This window comes from Gadus morhua, chromosome 4, assembly GCF_902167405.1.
Source record: "Gadus morhua chromosome 4, gadMor3.0, whole genome shotgun sequence".
NCBI classification, from domain to species: domain Eukaryota; kingdom Metazoa; phylum Chordata; class Actinopteri; order Gadiformes; family Gadidae; genus Gadus; species Gadus morhua.
This window is the reverse complement of record NC_044051.1, coordinates 8,896,410-8,913,091: the sequence shown is the minus strand read 5'-3', so window position 1 is coordinate 8,913,091 and position 16,682 is coordinate 8,896,410. Positions and strand designations below refer to the sequence as shown.

At 44.0% G+C, this 16,682-nt stretch overlaps 1 protein-coding gene across 1 annotated transcript; it reads left to right on the top strand.

Annotated features, from left to right (window-relative positions):
* The first annotated feature begins 4,852 nt into the window (after positions 1 to 4,852).
* Positions 4,853 to 16,417, top strand: fgfr1b (fibroblast growth factor receptor 1b). The gene is made up of 17 exons (XM_030354852.1): positions 4,853 to 5,154; positions 6,114 to 6,311; positions 6,970 to 7,077; positions 7,332 to 7,501; positions 7,712 to 7,835; positions 8,149 to 8,339; positions 9,730 to 9,853; positions 10,078 to 10,271; positions 10,646 to 10,782; positions 11,813 to 11,934; positions 12,293 to 12,403; positions 13,190 to 13,380; positions 13,937 to 14,059; positions 14,344 to 14,414; positions 14,972 to 15,109; positions 15,434 to 15,539; positions 15,884 to 16,417. Exons 2-17 carry the CDS (start codon positions 6,203 to 6,205, stop codon positions 15,959 to 15,961), a joined length of 2,097 nt encoding a protein of 698 aa, XP_030210712.1. The 5' UTR covers positions 4,853 to 5,154; positions 6,114 to 6,202; the 3' UTR covers positions 15,962 to 16,417.
* The last annotated feature ends 265 nt before the right edge of the window (positions 16,418 to 16,682 follow it).

The following is a 16,682-nucleotide window of genomic DNA, read 5'->3' as shown; positions in this document are numbered from 1 at the left end:
AAAGGCCTAAAACAGCATGGATGAAAAGAGGTTTGTTTGGAATGAATTAAAAGTGATTGACCTAATAGTAGTAATAAGTGGTTAGCAGTAAGCAACATGATGATAAAAACATGTTATTGTTAAAATTCTAGATACACTAAAAATGTATATATCGTATGTTCTGTTTGTGTGAGAAGGTCATTTTACCACCAAGAAAGTAAAGCAACTGATTAGAAATGTTGGTGTCACAGTCAAACAATATGGTAAATGGGTAAATTGAAATTGTCAAACCAGTAGCTTTTGACTAAATAATTGAACTTCATTCATAGATTGTGTTTTGAATTAAGTTATTTTGTATAAGGCAAAAAAAAAGTATATAAGCAAGGTTGGGGCAATCATGGATTTAACCCAGATGCCTGGTTCTGATTGTAACAACATTTTGGGAGAGTTCTTAAAGTCTAATTCTCGTCTCCGAATCCTTTAGTAGGCAACGGTCAGACCGTCATTTAAAGAGAGAGCATATCAATGTTCTTGAAATGACATCCAAACGTTTAACACGGCTCTGCTGCTCATGTCCCAGACCAGTGTTCTCTGTTGTTTCCCATATGATAGGCTTCTGTTTGGGATAGTCTCAGTTGATTACTGAGTTCAGAGCTGCTGTTGACAGGGTTGAGGGTTGAGGGTAACAGCTTAATTTATGGTTTAGATGTCGTTGGTAGTTCGAGGCGAGCGATGACTGAGGTTTATGGTTCCATCCTCAAAAGCGATGATATACTCAAGCTCAAAGCTCTAATACATATACGATGACTGGCTGCGCCGCTGCGATGATGACGATGAAATGCAACCGATGAGGGAAGTAAAGTGTACATCATAACAGGTGTGCCACTTACTGGACGATATGGGAACTGCAGAGTTAGAAACTTAAAACCTGTCCTTTTTATCTGTAAGTGACCCAGGCCCGGTTCTACAGGGGTGCATAAGCATGCATTGCACCTCCAAAAAAAATGTTTGCACCCTCAATTGAAAAAAAAAAGAAAAAGATTTTTTCTTTTTATAAATATGATAAAAAATAATAAAATACTTGCTCACAAAACAAATTGTAATGAAACTTGTGACAATTTCCATTAAATACCGTTGAGATATGAGCATCCAACATCACTCTGACTGTTCACCAAACTGACAAAATCACTCCTCATTTATGTATGGTGTTTTGTTTATATGTTGCTTGGCAACCGTCCGCTCAGTGGGGACATTTTTGTTGCCGGAAGCAATTTCATTCGTTTCTATGATTAAACAAACAAACAAATCACAATCTATTGTCAATTATTATTATTAACAGTACATTTTACTAGTATAACTGTTGTATAAAGCAATATCACACTCGAGGTTTCAATGTTGTCGCTCTATATCAGCGCTGCTGTGATTGGCCGCCGGCCGGCATCGTGTGTCATGCCTGCGTCGTGTGCAAAATGCACGCACCCATATAGTATATCTATGGTGCGCACGGTAGTGACGTTGAACTTCTTCGGCAGCAACAGTTATATATCCGTTGGATATCCGTTGGTTATCCAATACATGTATTAAATGTTTTATGTTCATAAGAACCCATATTTCTTTTTATTGTATTTATTTACAATCGTGTTAACTTTAGTATTATACTGATTACTTTTTGTTCAAAGTTCAAAGTCTGAAAGGTTTCTTTCCTTGTTCAGCTAAAATCTGTTTTATTTTTAAGTGGCAATGTACAATTATTTGTTACGTCAAATATCCTGCCACAATTTATAAAAAATAAACGTTATTTTTGAATTGCAGTCACATGTTTTTTTTTTTGTGTAGAATTCTGTTCTTTTTTACACCTCACACATATCAAAAACCTATCTCATATTCAAAGCTATCTAAGATATCAATAAGCTAATGTTGCAGCTGAAATGTTCTCCACATCACAAGACATGATATGATACCATCTTTTAAGCACAGTAATTGTTTGTTGTCCCAACATGTCAGTAGAACTACGCAGAAGTCCTTGTCTATGGTAGGAAAGGCCTGTGTGTAAAAAAGCGAAGTCTGAACTGAAGCTGGGTAGCTGGTTTTAGCATAGTACTGGTGCACCCCCTGTAATCTCAGATGCACCCCAAGGCATTCTGTTCTGGAACCGGGCCTGAAGTGACCCCGAAGAGTTTTATGCTTTTAGTTTCCACAAATCGATATAGGCATTCTGGTAGAAACCTTGAATGTGACAAATGGGTATGGGTTACAAATACAGATGCAAAAATCGACCTAAACACATAGGACATGTTATGACACTTGGTGTGTCTTTGCAACTCGGTAATGTACCTATTCGTTTTTTGTATGTTTATTTTTTGTGTGTGTGTGTGTGTCTGTGTGTGTCTGTGTGTGTCTGTGTGCGCATGCCAGTTCATGCTGTGGTTTCCGGGCTGAATGAGGGACATTCTTTTCTTGCCAAATAAAGCTGCTCCCAGTTCAACTCCACATTCCGGTGTCATGGTCTAAAACTCCTCATTCTGTGTGTGAGTGAGAGAGAGAGAAGGAGATCAAGAATGGGTCAGAGAAAAAGTTTACGTATATGCGGTAAAATTATTTAGGACTAGATATTATCTCACATAAACAGGTACTCGGATCACAAGAAGGTTTGACCCGAGGAAAAGAAAAGCATGCACACACACGTACACACATTTAGACACACACACACTTTTACACGCACTGCCCATGCTCTCAATATATTTTCACTGCGGCAAAAGTGGCATGGGTAACTACCATTAGCTTTCCAAATAGCTACACAGATACAGTAGATACCCATAGCTATACAGAAAGCTTCCATTTTATATTCTGTCATTAGTGTCAAGCTCCCTGTAGCTGCATATTTTGTGAAAATGACACCTTGCACTTCCATGGCCCAGGAGTGCTTCCAGCGTGTTCTACGACCCTGACCGACCAGGAGTGTCGGGGAGGGGCGTGGATAAAACAGCATGGTCCTAGAAGCTTGTATACAGATGGTTTTGGTGCAAAATATAATCATTCATGAAAATCTATAATCATCATCACATCACATGAACAACGTCTTACTTGTAGGCTATGAGCGGATTTACAAACTCATTGAAGAAAAACTATTTATAAATCCATCAAAGAACCTACTTGGCACTTGACTACTCAATGCCGTCTTATATGATGACAACATTTAGTAATGCTTACCTATACCTGCTATTCTTCTATTATCCTGCATTCTGCAACCTCTGCGCTAGATTGCACTAGATCCTACACTCTGCACCTTTAAGGGATAGGCTTTAATTTAAATGTAATTGGTTAGAACCACAGCCATCCGTCAGCTGCAAGATTGGCCATCTGTCAATATGCAAGACTTGCTATTTCAAGCTTCAGTCTGAAATGTGAAAAAAAATATAAGAAATAAACACGTCCCTCACTCCTCCCTCTCCCTACTCTCTCCTAACCAGCAGACTGACTGAATGTGTTTAAAACCAGTTCGAACAACAAAAACATTTTGCCTAGTTGACCAGAGCTATGATGTGCATAAAGGCACCAATGTACTTGATTGTCAATGGTCAATGAAAAAATGTGCAAGTCCAACTTTGGATAATATTATTAATAATATAAAAATTATACTGTAATAATAGGGTTACTTAATTACTTAATAGCTTACTTTTGGTCCAGTAATCATTCACTAACGGTGTTCATGTTTTAATAATATTGTACATGTTAATAATAATAATGTTTCCTAATAATAAATCATTCCTAATAGGATTAATGAATCATAACACACACAGGACTACTTGTAACTGAGGCTCTTCTCCAGGTTTACTTTGGCAGAGCGTGATGGCAGCCTTTACGGGTCTGGTGTATGTAGGCCAGGCTCTGCCTCGTCCACCCAGAGCTCTGATTTGTGTGTTTGGGTGGGTCCGGACTGGACCGGCTGTGTGGTTAGTCCTGGGCTGGGTCTGGGGTAGTTGTGGTTTTGGCTTGCCGGGTCCTGCAGCATCTGGTGTAAAGGCACCAGTTTAGAACCCTGGATGACTTGTTCTCAGATGTGGTTTTGAGCTGAAAGCTGTTTTCTTCTGCTGTCTTCTTCACGTTGTCACTTCTCTCTCCTGCTCTCTTCTTCTTCTTCTTCTTCTTCTTCTTCTTCTTCTTCTTCTTCTTCTTCTTCTTCTTCTTCTTCTTCTTCTTCTTCTTCTTCTTCTTCTTCTTCTTCTTCTTCTTCTTCTTCTTCATCTCTCTTCTTCTTCATCATCATCTCTCTTCTTCTTCTTCTTCTTCATCATCTCTCTTCTTCTTCTTCTTCTTCTTCTTCTTCTTCTTCTTCTTCTTCTTCTTCTTCTTCTTCTTCTTCATCTCTCTTCTTCTTCTTCTTCTTCCTCTTCTCTCTTTCTCGTTGAGAAGGCCAGCAAGACATGAACTGAAGGTGTGTGTGTGTGTGTGTGTGTGTGTGTGTGTGTGTGTGTGTGTGTGTGTGTGTGTGTGTGTGTGTGTGTGTGTGTGTGTGTGTGTGTGTGTGTGTGTGTGTGTGTGTGTGTGTGTGTTTGTGTTTGTGTGTAAAATGCTTACAGGTATGCCTACAGCTGTGTGTATGTCATAGGTTTCTGCGGATGCAAGACCTATTAGGCCTAATGAGAATAGTATTCTGTGATTATGCAGGGGGGATAAGAAGACAGTTGTCGTGATTGTCTTTAGTTACATCCATGTCTTTCTTATTACCCTATAAGCCAACACCCACGACCCACCTACAACGCTTACATCACCTGATCGACAACTTAATAGAATAAGCAGGGTGATCATATTCATGATCGAGGGGAGTGGGCACTGGGCAGCTTGGAGGAGGGAACTCCCATCAGGGCGTGCCACTGAGGACCAGCACTCGAAATTATAGGCTTACTGAGAGACAATGTGTCCTAGTGAACATTTCAGTGCAACCACGATTTAGCGCTAACATTTTATTGTTTCCACTTTAAATTTAAAATTTCTGAGATATTAGTAAAGTTTGTATTCGTAAAGTCACGCAGATGCGCCCGATTCGGTATTATTGAAAAGTTGTGATTGGATCGTGGCTAACTTCTTCTTCCATGTAACTTCTGCCAGCAATCCATCGATTAAGGTGTTTTGATCAAGGTTTGACCTGCATTGCTTTTATCACACGTTGTCACGGTAAGGATTTGCGTCACCTTTATATTTTGCAGTTGTGTGTTTGGTGGCCCTACCCGCTACCTCGTCGAACATAGCCTACTTTTAATTTTTAGAACCACAGGTAAATCTCAAGTTTTACCATATTATTATTAACTTCTTTATTTGCTCTTATCGGAGTCTTTGCCTTTCCAACATGTGCTTGTTCTTCTTCGCTTCGTGATGCACTCGGATAACACCAATAACAAGTCACCCGAGTCGTGCTTATTCATTTGTTTATTTATCTGATCTCCCCCTCTCCTCCTCCTCGGACATAGCCTCGACCTCAGTCATACTTTCTGTTTAGAACTGGCTGGCCCATAGAGCGTATCTACATCTGTTCACAGTGGCGCAGATAGCTTTCCTCCAGCTACCCTTGGTTTGCATAGAGTGCTTGTATTCCTCGAAAATAGTGTCTTGCAACACGCACATTCCTGGACGCCTCAACCTCAGCCAAAGCCCCAAATTACCGTTATGTGTTAGAGAGGTTCTCCAACCTGCTGCAGAATCTGGAGTGTAGGTGACGGTGGCAGTATACTTTTAAGGGCTGGACTATACTGTCTGGAATATACAGATTATAAGAAAATGAGAGCTAGCCTTAATTGGTCCAACTATTTTCAAAGTGTGAACCTGTTTGGTCATTTACTTTGTAGAATAATGCATTTTCCTCTTGGATAATACTTTTTCACATTGGTGTGTGTGTGTGTGTGTGTGTGTGTGTGTGTGTGTGTGTGTGTGTGTGTGTGTGTGTGTGTGTGTGTGTGTGTGTGTGTGTGTGTGTGCGTGTGGTGCGTGTGTGCGTGCAAGTGCATGTGTGTGTGTCAAATACGTATCAAAAACAAAACAAATGTTGAGGTGCAAGCCCTCCTCTAGTTTCCTCTAGTTGTTGTTTCAATAGAAATCGGATTCTAGGAATCAAAAATCTGTTCTCTGTTCATAAATAGATCACAGCTGAGGTAAAGTGTGGCAGTGCTGGAGTGACCCGAGATGTACTAGAGACGTGGTCCCAGAAGAATAGTCCTGGCGTTCCAGAATGTCTCTCCTCTGTTCCCGTCTGCCGTTGCCATGGTTACTGCTAGTCCTCCTCATGCTCCTCTCCTCCGGGATTCAATCCAGGCCAGTCTCCCCTGAAGAAGAAGCAAGTAAGTGTGTGTGTGTGTGTGTGTGTGTGTGTGTGTGTGTGTGTGTGTGTGTGTGTGTGTGTGTGTGTGTGTGTGTGTGTGTGTGTGTGTGAACTGTTTTCAGCCTCAATTGTTTAGTCTGTTTGCAGAAAGGCGCCTGCAAAAGGCCTAAAAGTAACATGTAATGTGTGTGTTGGTCTGTGGTTGGGCCCTTGTGCCTGATTGGCGGTACCTCTAGTAAAGTCTGAGGTCTGAACTGGTAAGAACATTAGAGTGACTCCCTTTTTCGAGCGATCTCACTGGTAAAAAAAAACTATATATTTAGAGCGATCTGATTGGTAGATTTTTTTGGTATTTTCAGCATTCTGAATGTTTCAGATCGCTCGAAATAATTGATTTATATATATATATATATATATATATATATATATATATATATATATATATATATATATATAAAGGTATTCTGTTTCATTGTGTCAAGTCTATAAACACACACATGCACACACACACACTCTCTCACACACACACACACACACACACACACACACACACACACACACACACACACACACACACACACACACACACACACACACACACACACACACACACACACTCAAAAACACAAAGACATTTTCTAGGTGTGTGTGTGTGAGTCCCTACCCTTGTCTTTTAGCTGACAGTGTGACATCATCTGAAGATAAGGATGAAGACATAGATGAGTCTTCCTCAGAGGAATCCATGCCATCCAATGAGATATCAACCAGCATTGAAAATACTGCACGTAAGATGAGATTTATAGTGACTAATTCATAAAAGACAATCGCCTAATTACCAAACCTTGAACCACTACAAAAAATAACGAAATATAATAAATGTTTTGTATATACTTTCTATTTAAATAGCTTCATATCAAGTTATATTTTACATATTGTCACTCTTCATTGTGGTGACTCTGTTGAAGTGAATAGGGGTTCAGAGTGGATTGTCCTGGACTGGAGGTTGCATGTTGTAAACACAGAGCCCCCCCCCCTGCAGTAGCCGGGGCCCCCCAGTGGCTCAGGAAGATGCAGAAGCGCCACAGCACCGTCCCTGCCAACGGCACCGCCCGGTTCAGGTGTCGGGCCACGGGGAACCCCAGACCCACAATGCACTGGTACCGGGATGGGCAGGACCTGGCTCGAGACCAAAGAGCTGCAGGGTTTAAGGTGAGACTATACGAAGCAAATGCTTTTTATTTCGGTTCACATGCATTTTCTACACATATGTTTTTAAAAACCATGAAGAGCAGCTGGTGCACACATGAAATTGTCACAGATTGCATTCAGTGAAGACACTGACGTTTAAACAACCAGAGTGAAAGGGGGATTCAAACCAGCAACCTTCTCATGCTCGCTCCTCTCCCGTGAACCTCTCAGGTGTTGGAGGAGTCGTGGTCGCTGACCCTGGAGTCTGTGGGTCCGTCCGACGGAGGCAGCTACACCTGTGTGGTGAAGAACGAGTACGGCAGTCTGAACCACACCTACGTGCTGGACGTAATCGGTAAGAACTTCACCATCGCACACGTGCACTCGCACACATGCCCTCGCACGCACACACACACACACACACACACACAAGTTCTTTCCTCATCAACCCTATCATTTCTGCTTTCATTTCTTTTCAAACTTTTCGTTTATTTATTTGTTCATATTTGTCTCAGTTCTCTTTTGATCATTCCTTAATTCAATATATTTTTTATTTCCTTAATATTATATATTTATAATACATTTATTTGTTGATTCTTTCTTGCTCACACATTCATTATTTCACACGTTAATAATTTGTCGTTCTTTTACAATAATTGTATCCCTAGCGCCAAATGCAATCCTTCCCATGCCATTGGCGGTTCTCCCGTCCAATCAAACGGCGGTCGTCGGTAGCGACGTGAGGTTTATCTGCAGGGTGTCCGGGAACCCCCGCCCAGACGTCCTGTGGTTCAAACACATCGCCGGGACCGGCAGCACGGAGGGCCTGGAGGGCATCCCTTATGTCCGCGTGCTGAAGGTGTGTGAACCTCGTGCTCTAAGGGCTCTGGGTACGGCTAGAGTACACTATAGTACACAGTAACAAACTTTAGTGACAATAGGTACCACAAGAGTAGAATAGTAATGCAGTAACATACTCAAGGTACATACTAGTTACCAATAGAGTAGACTAAAGTAATGCAGTAACATTCTCTAGTGCCAAGTTACCGCTAGACTAGACTATAGTAATGCAGTCACGTACTCTAGATACTAGTTACCGCTAGAGTAGACTATTCTAACGCTGTAACATACTCTAGGTCAGGGATGGGCAACTGGCGGCCCGCGGGCCGCATGCGGCCCGCACCCTCACTCAGTGCGGCCCGCATCCTCACTCAGTCCGGCCCGTACATAATAAAAAAAAGAAAAAAAAAAAAGAAAAAAAGAATAATAATAATTGATCGAGTTGCAGAAAACTCGGTCAAGAATGATGAGAAGAATTCATAGAATTCGAAGGCAAACCCATGCATCTAGTTTGCTTAGAAGCGATATCAGTCATTAAAGATATCCACTTAAGTCGCCACTACAACTACTACAACTGCTTGTTGGGTTTGAGTTCATTGAGTTGTTGCACTTAATGTTGGGCCACTGTTTTTCAGTTTTTTGACTTCATTGAATGATGATGTATGTGAGCCCTTTGCACTGATAAAAATACTGACCATTCATGTGGCTGTTTGAGCATGGAAGACATGAAATGAATGTATGTTGGTTCAATTAACATACCGTACATATGTTATGATTCTGGATGATTTTTTAGGTAGTGGCCATCCCCAAAATGCACCAGAATACAGGAAATCATATCTACCAAATTCAAAATTGTGTAGCTTCTCTCAGCTCACGTTTAGTTGAAGTGTGCAGTCATGTGGCCCTCCGATGGTTATGATGAAAAATGTGGCCCTCTTTATCATGAAAGTTGCCCATCCCTGCTCTAGGTACTAGTTACTGCTAGAGTAGACTATGGTAATGCAGTAACATACTCTAGGTACTAGTTACTACTAGAGTAGACTATGTTAATGCAGTAACATACTCTAGGTACTAGTTACCATTAGAGTAGACTAAAGTAATGCAGTAACATACTCTAGTGACTCTAGTTACTGCCAGAGTAGGCAATAGCAATGCAGAAAATCATATCTTGTAAATATTTGGAGTCTTTATTTTATAATTAATTTATAAAGTGTATCGCATCGTACCCCTGGATATCTTCAACAGAGTAACCACGGATAATATCTGCAATCACATCTTGAATCGTGTTTTATCAGACAGATTTTCAGATTGACTCTCCCAGCCCCTCATAAAAAAAAGTACATTTTGAACTATTCTGCTGCAACTGCAGACAATGACGACTCGTGCTTGGGGGGGGTTGCGTTCCGCAGACGGGCTCGCTGGTGGGGGACGCCGAGGTGCTGCTGCTGAGGAACGTGAGTGAGGACGACGCGGGGCCCTACACCTGCATGGCCGGGGCCGCCAGCCACTCCGCCTGGCTGGCCGTCGCTGCCCGTACGTAACGCCTCGCCACGCAGAGAGAGAGAGACACGCAACTCTGCTTTGACCACTGCCTGGACGTGACCACATTAGTATTAATGAATAATACTCTATTATACCAATGTGTATATTGTACATACATCCTAATTTAAACTTGCTTTACGCCGCATTACTGTATAGCTGTCACCTATACATTTCTATATGTATGTGACATTACTGTGTTCTCATCCTCCTCATAGATCCCGCCCCCTCCCCCTCTATTCCCCTGTCCTCATTGGACATCATCCTCTATTGCTCCGCCTTCTTCGTCATCGTCACCCTGGCGGCCATAGCAACGGTCTGCCACTTGTACTGCGCTCCGAGGAAGAAGGCGGTTGCCGACATTCACCCGGCGTTCCTGGGCTTGGACAAGAGTCTGCACCTGGCCAAACAGGTAATCAGGGGACCCCTGGCAACCAATGACAACACATCGCATCACAGCCTGGATGGAAGCCCATTGGCTGAAACAACACATCTTATATAGGAGTAACTTAAAAAAACATTAAAAAAAATATATATATTGTGTGTATATGCAAATCATATATTAATATACATCATTTTTTAGTAGCTTATAAATATGTTTTTCCTTTTTTTTATAATATTTTTCATTTATTCTCTTTATTTCATTTATGAACACACACCTTGATATAAAGTCACACACCTTATTAAAAACAACACACAGGAGTACATACAGGAGTACACACAGTCCGTTGAGGTCGAGGTTGCTCAGGTGGGTGTGTGGTCCCCTCTCTGTGTCCATGCCTTCAGGTGTCCCTGGACTCGACTTCCTCCCAGCTCGGTCTGACCCATCGCTCTCTCGGGACCGTCCCGTCTCTCCCTTACCTGAACAAGGGGTCGGAGCCCCAGTTCTCCTACGACTCGGCTTGGGAGCTCCATCGAGACAGGTATGCACCACAGCACGGCTGCCCGTACTGTGTAGACACCAGGCTGGAAAGAGGTGGGAAGTATAGGTGCACAAAGTAAAAGACCCACCATTCACAAGGAATTTCCCAGAGTGGTGAGGCAAAAAACATAAACAGGTATAGAAAGTAAAAGCAGTATTTTGTGTGCCGGGTTGGAAACCCATCTTAGAAAAAAAATGTAATTAGGAAAATAAAAATCCCTTCCTCCTCTGCTATTTTGAGAGATGCAGAGGCGGAGAAGTCACTTCCTACTCCCACTCCATGTTTTGAGTCATCCATCCGGATGAGATGCCCGGGGTGGATGGAAACCCTGGCATAACATCCGTCTGGTATAAACCAGGGTAATGTTTTCCCCCGCTGCCCTGCTGGTTTCAATTTCTGGGCAGGAAGTCTGTTGAATATGTGTTGTAACATGTCGTTAGAAAGCTAGTCTGTAGGTGGTGATCAGTGGTGTCAACACTCAATGTTGCCTCACTGACTCTGAAGCAGCTCAGCTTCCACTCTCTATATCCTACTTAGGTTATGAATATGTAACTATTTACTGTGGATTCTGACCTGCTTTCTCCTCCTCCTCCCGCAACTCGTCCACCTCCCCCTCCTCCCATTCCTTCTCCTCCTCCTCGTCCTCCCCCAACTCGTCGTCCTCCCCCTCCTCCTCCTCTTCCTCCCCCTCCTCCTACTCCTCCTACTCCTCCTCCTCCCCCTCCTCCTCTTCCTCCCCCTCCTCCTCCTCCTCCTCCTCCTCTTCCTCCCCCTCCTTCCCCTCCTCCTCCCCCTCCTCCTCCTCCTCCTCCCCCTCCTCGTCTTCCTCCTCCTCCTCCTCCTCCCCCTCCTCCTCCTCCTCTTCCTCCCCCTCCTTCCCCTCCTCCTCCCCCTCCTCCTCCTCTTCCTCCCCCTCCTCCCCCTCCTCCTCCCCCTCCTCCTCCTCCTCCTCCTCCCCCTCCTCCTCTTCCTCCCCCTCCTCCTCCTCCCCCTCCTCCTCCTCCCCCTCCTCCCCCTCCTCCTCCACCAGGCTGACCCTGGGTAAAGGCCTTGGCGAGGGCTGTTTTGGGCAGGTGGTGCTGGCGGAGGTGGTGGGCCTGGAGAAGAGCCGTCCCACACGCGTCACCAAGGTGGCGGTGAAGATGCTCAAAGGTCTCTACTTCTACCCTTTTGTATTCAATGATTATTAATTTATCCATTGATATTTCATACATTTTTTACAATTTATTTATTTATTAATTGTCTCTTTATTTGACTCTGTTCTGTTAATTTAAAGGTAACAGATTATTTATCTATTTTATTTCATTTTTATTTAACCTTTATTTATACTCGAAAGATTATACAAGCAGGTGTTGTATTCAGCACACATCTCATCACACTCACACCTGGTGGTATAGTGTGTCACCTTTAAGCATCGCTCAGGCACTACTACGTGTGTCGATTAAACCATAATGCCAGCACAGTGTGTCTGTGCGAACATAATATCTGAGCGTCTCTGGTGGATGCTCAGCGGACGGGACAGAGAGGGACCTGTGTGACCTGGCCTCCGAGATGCAGATGATGAAGATGGTCGGCAGACACAAGAACATCATCAACCTGCTGGGAGCCTGCACCCAGGAGGGTGAGCGTAGCTGCACACACCCCCCCCCCCCCCCCTCTCTCTCTCTCGGTGGGGGAGTGAAGGGGTTCACTCTCTGTAAACTCTGCTGTAGACGGTGATGGCTTGACCCGCTGGTGTCCTCTCCTGCTGGCTCCCAGGGTCCTCTGTATATTCAGATTCAGACTCAGAGTCAACTTAATTGTCATTGTGCAGAGACAACAGAGAGCCACACTGTATTTGACACTCTGCTGTGGACTGTGATGGGTTGATGTGGTGGTGTCCTCTTCCGCTGGCGCCCAGGTCCTCTGTGTATCACCACGCTGTATTCTAGCCGTTGTACACTCTACTGTAGTATTCCTCCGTTAACGGCCAATAAACAGACCAGACCAGCCGATCACAGATAGCCCTGTTGTTAGGATTCATCATCCGGCCTGGTCTGGTGCAGCCTTCACATGACAGCCCTTATCTTCACACACACACGCACGCACGCACACACACACACACACACACACACACACACACACACACACACACACACACACACACACACACACACACACACACACACACACACACACACACACCAAACACACACACACACGTAGGGCTATTTGATTAGACTGTGTAGACTGTGATGTGTTGACGTGGTTGGTGTCCTCTCCCCCCCGTCCAGGTCCTCTGTACACTCTACTGTAGACTGTGAGGGGTTGACGTGGTTGGTTTCCGCTCCCTTCGTCCAGGTCCTCTGTACACTCTACTGTAGACTGTGAGGGGTTGACGTGGTTGGTTTCCGCTCCCTTCGTCCAGGTCCTCTGTACGTGGTGGTGGAGTACGCGTCCCGGGGGAACCTCCGGGACTACCTGCGCTCCCGCCGGCCCGAGGGCCAGGAGTACTGCAGCGGGCCCTGGAAGGTGGCCCTGGGCGGGGTGGGGGTCTCGGAGCTGGTCTCCGGGGCCTACCAGGTGGCCCGGGGCATGGCCTACCTGGCCTCCAAGAAGGTGAGCCACGACTGACCTGATCCCTGACCTTCCCAGTGGTTTTCCTGTTAACATTTCCTGGGAACGGTTTATTGATCCTGATGGGATACGGGGGTCGGTCACAGCAATAGAAGTCGAGGGTAGGGGCAATTGAAGAAATGAAAAGGTTTATGGTGAACGTCCAAGGTGTCTTTCATACCCCGGCGTGTTTACATTGTTAGAGTGTTGATGCCCTTCTCCGCCATGTGAAGTAGGACCAGTAATAATCTCGTACTATTAACTATTAAACTATCAATTGTAAATGCTTAGCACTTGTTGCTATGAATATCTTTACTGTACCGCCAGCAATATATTGTTTATTTTTCTTCTGACAAATGTACTTATTGTAAGTCCGTTTGGATAATAGCGTCCGCTGAATTCTCTCAATGTAAATGTGCTATAGTCTGCTTGTTACATTTTGTATATAAGGAATTTCATGAACAAGAGATCGGTAGTTGCATTGCTCTGTTGCACATAATAAGTATGTCCAAAAACACAGAATGATATGATGCAAAAATAAGTCCTTCCTCTTCTCCAGTGTATTCACAGAGACCTGGCGGCACGCAACGTGCTGGTCACAGAGGACGAGGTGATGAAGATCGCTGACTTCGGCCTGGCTAGAGACGTGCACCACATCGACTACTACAAGAAGACCACCAACGTAGGTTCAGCAATGGGGGCGGGGGTCTTCCGGTGGTCAGGGTGTAGCACTCTCCTGCCCAAAGGTTCTGGGTTCGAACCCCAATATCTTAGGTCTAACTTTAATACCTACCTGCCTCATCCCCTGTGTATTACTTCACTGTGTGTTTCTTTGAAGTAATAAGAATAGAATATTTGTATCAATTATTTGACTATGTATATTATATTTTACTGTATATTATGTTCTATTTTACTTATATTTTACCGTGTATATAATCACTACAATATTTTGCTGTGTTTATGCAGGGACGATTGCCTGTGAAGTGGATGGCGCCAGAGGCTCTGTTTGACCGTGTATACACACACCAGAGTGACGTGTGAGTCTTCAACACACACACAATTTTACTGTTTGACCGTATACACACACCAGAGTGACGTGTGAGTCTTCAACACATACACAATGTTACAGTTTGACCGTATATACACACACCAGAGTAACGTGTGAGTCTTCAACACATACACAATGTTACTGTTGGACCATATATACTGTACACACACCAGAAGGACGTGTGAGTCTTCAACACACACACAATGTTACTGTTTGACCGTATAAACACACACCAGAGTGACGTGTGAGTCTATGGCTTCAACACATATACACACACATTAATATGCATCATCATATTTTCTTACATTTCTTATCTGTTGAATATCTATAATCTTATTTTCTTGACATACTCATCAATTTCTTCATTTTAATTTTTTTTATTAAATTGTTGAATCATATTTAAACATGAATGTGAATATTGTCGTGATTAATCTATTTTTGTGATTATATATTATTAATATATTATTATATTATTTATATTATATTTATCAATACTTTCTGCTGAGTATCCGTGTAATATTGTGGGGGGATGTGGGTGCTTGGCAGCTGGTCCTTCGGGGTGCTGCTGTGGGAGATGTTCACCCTGGGGGGCTCCCCCTACCCGGGGGTCCCTGTGGAGGAGCTCTTCAAGCTGCTGAGGGAGGGCCACCGCATGGAGAGACCCTCCTCCTGCACCGCGGAGCTGTGAGCGCACACGCGCGCGCGCACGCACGCACGCACGCACGCACGCACACACACACACACACACACACACACACACACACACATACACTAGTGCACACATAGTTGCAAGTACACATACACAGGACCCTCACACATCCACACAAGCGTGCAAGAGTGTACACACATATTCACACATGTATGCACATACACTACACAACCTTAAATTAAAGTTATGTTTGTTTCTAACCAGTGCACCACAGGGTCACGTTAACATGGTATTTGAACTGCAGTCAGAGTAGTAGCCGTTGTTGTGTCACACTATAGAATGGGGTTATGTGTTACTAGGTATGGTCTGATGACAGCCTGCTGGCGCTCTGGTCCATCCCAGAGACCCACCTTCCACCAGCTGGTTCTGGACCTGGACCACACACTGTCCCAGATCACCAACAAGGTGACTTGAGGGCGTCCGTCTCTTTGTCTTTTTCCTCCAATATTGATCGACTGCTTTTGACAGTTAAGCTTTTCAAGCAGATAATTACGCAAAAATCGGACCATTTAACACTTTTCCCATACGTTTATTTGTAGGTAGCAGGGTTATGTGTAAGATTCAGAAATTGAAAAAATGTATTGCCGATTTATAGTGCTTCATGCAAGCAAAAATTCTTCACATAGTCCCTTTAAGCTATGTCTATTGTGTCCCACATGACACTAATCAAGCATGTGAATCAAATGAATGGTGAAATAATGTTGAATTCAAACGGATTGCCTTAACACCGTGGTTCTCTGTCTCTCAAGGAGTACCTGGATCTGTCGGCTCCTGGGGTTCAGTGTTCTCCAGCGATGCCCGATGACGGCAGCTCCTCCTGGGCTTGAGTTCAGCACATCCTCCCCCCTCTTCCTCCACCTTGAACACAGAGCTCCATACGCCCTCTAGCGGTGGTGTTGAGGAACTTGTAGCTGGTTGTGTGAAGGAACTAGTAGCTGCTTCAGAAGTCAGTGGTGATGATGGAGGTCAGGGGGGGGGGGGGGATGATGGAGCAGCTGGTTCTGAGTGGATCCTCTCCCTTCCACCTTCTGGTCCAAGCCGGGTTCTGGTGGAGCATCCATGGAGTGGTTCCCTAACCTTTAAAGGGCCGGCGCCCCAATTTTTATGTCTGAATGAAATCCTACGACCCCAAGCCTCTCTTATGTTTGTTCATCTGCTTCCCCAACACATTGTTTCAACCCTATGAATTTCTGGGAACTTTTATGCATTTAAGTGATGGTTGCTAGCCTTTATCAATCATGAAGCAGTCTGTTGTGACACCTTTATGGGACCTTTCAAACCTTTAAAATAATTGTTTTATTATCAAAAATCAAATATCACTTATTGCCTTTTAGAACAGCTTATGAGTCTCCCACAACCCCATTTGCAGAGAGAGAGAGAGAGAGAGAGAGAGAGAGAGAGAGAGAGAGAGAGAGAGAGAGAGAGAGAGAGAGAGAGAGAGAGAGAGAGAGAGAGAGAGACCTTCACGTGCTGCCTGACCTATTATAGGAAGGTGTGCTTATCTGCTTATCATAATCAATATCTGTTCTGAGTATCAGTATTAACCTT

Bases quoted from the DNA above. Each gene is read 5' to 3' on its own strand.
- fgfr1b (XM_030354852.1), top strand. From the start codon at position 6,203: ATGTCTCTCCTCTGTTCCCGTCTGCCGTTGCCATGGTTACTGCTAGTC. The intron at 10,272-10,645 runs GTAATCAGGGGA...CCATGCCTTCAG, and splicing joins GTCTGCACCTGGCCAAACAG to GTGTCCCTGGACTCGACTTC. The intron at 12,404-13,189 runs GTGAGCGTAGCT...CCCTTCGTCCAG, and splicing joins GGGAGCCTGCACCCAGGAGG to GTCCTCTGTACGTGGTGGTG.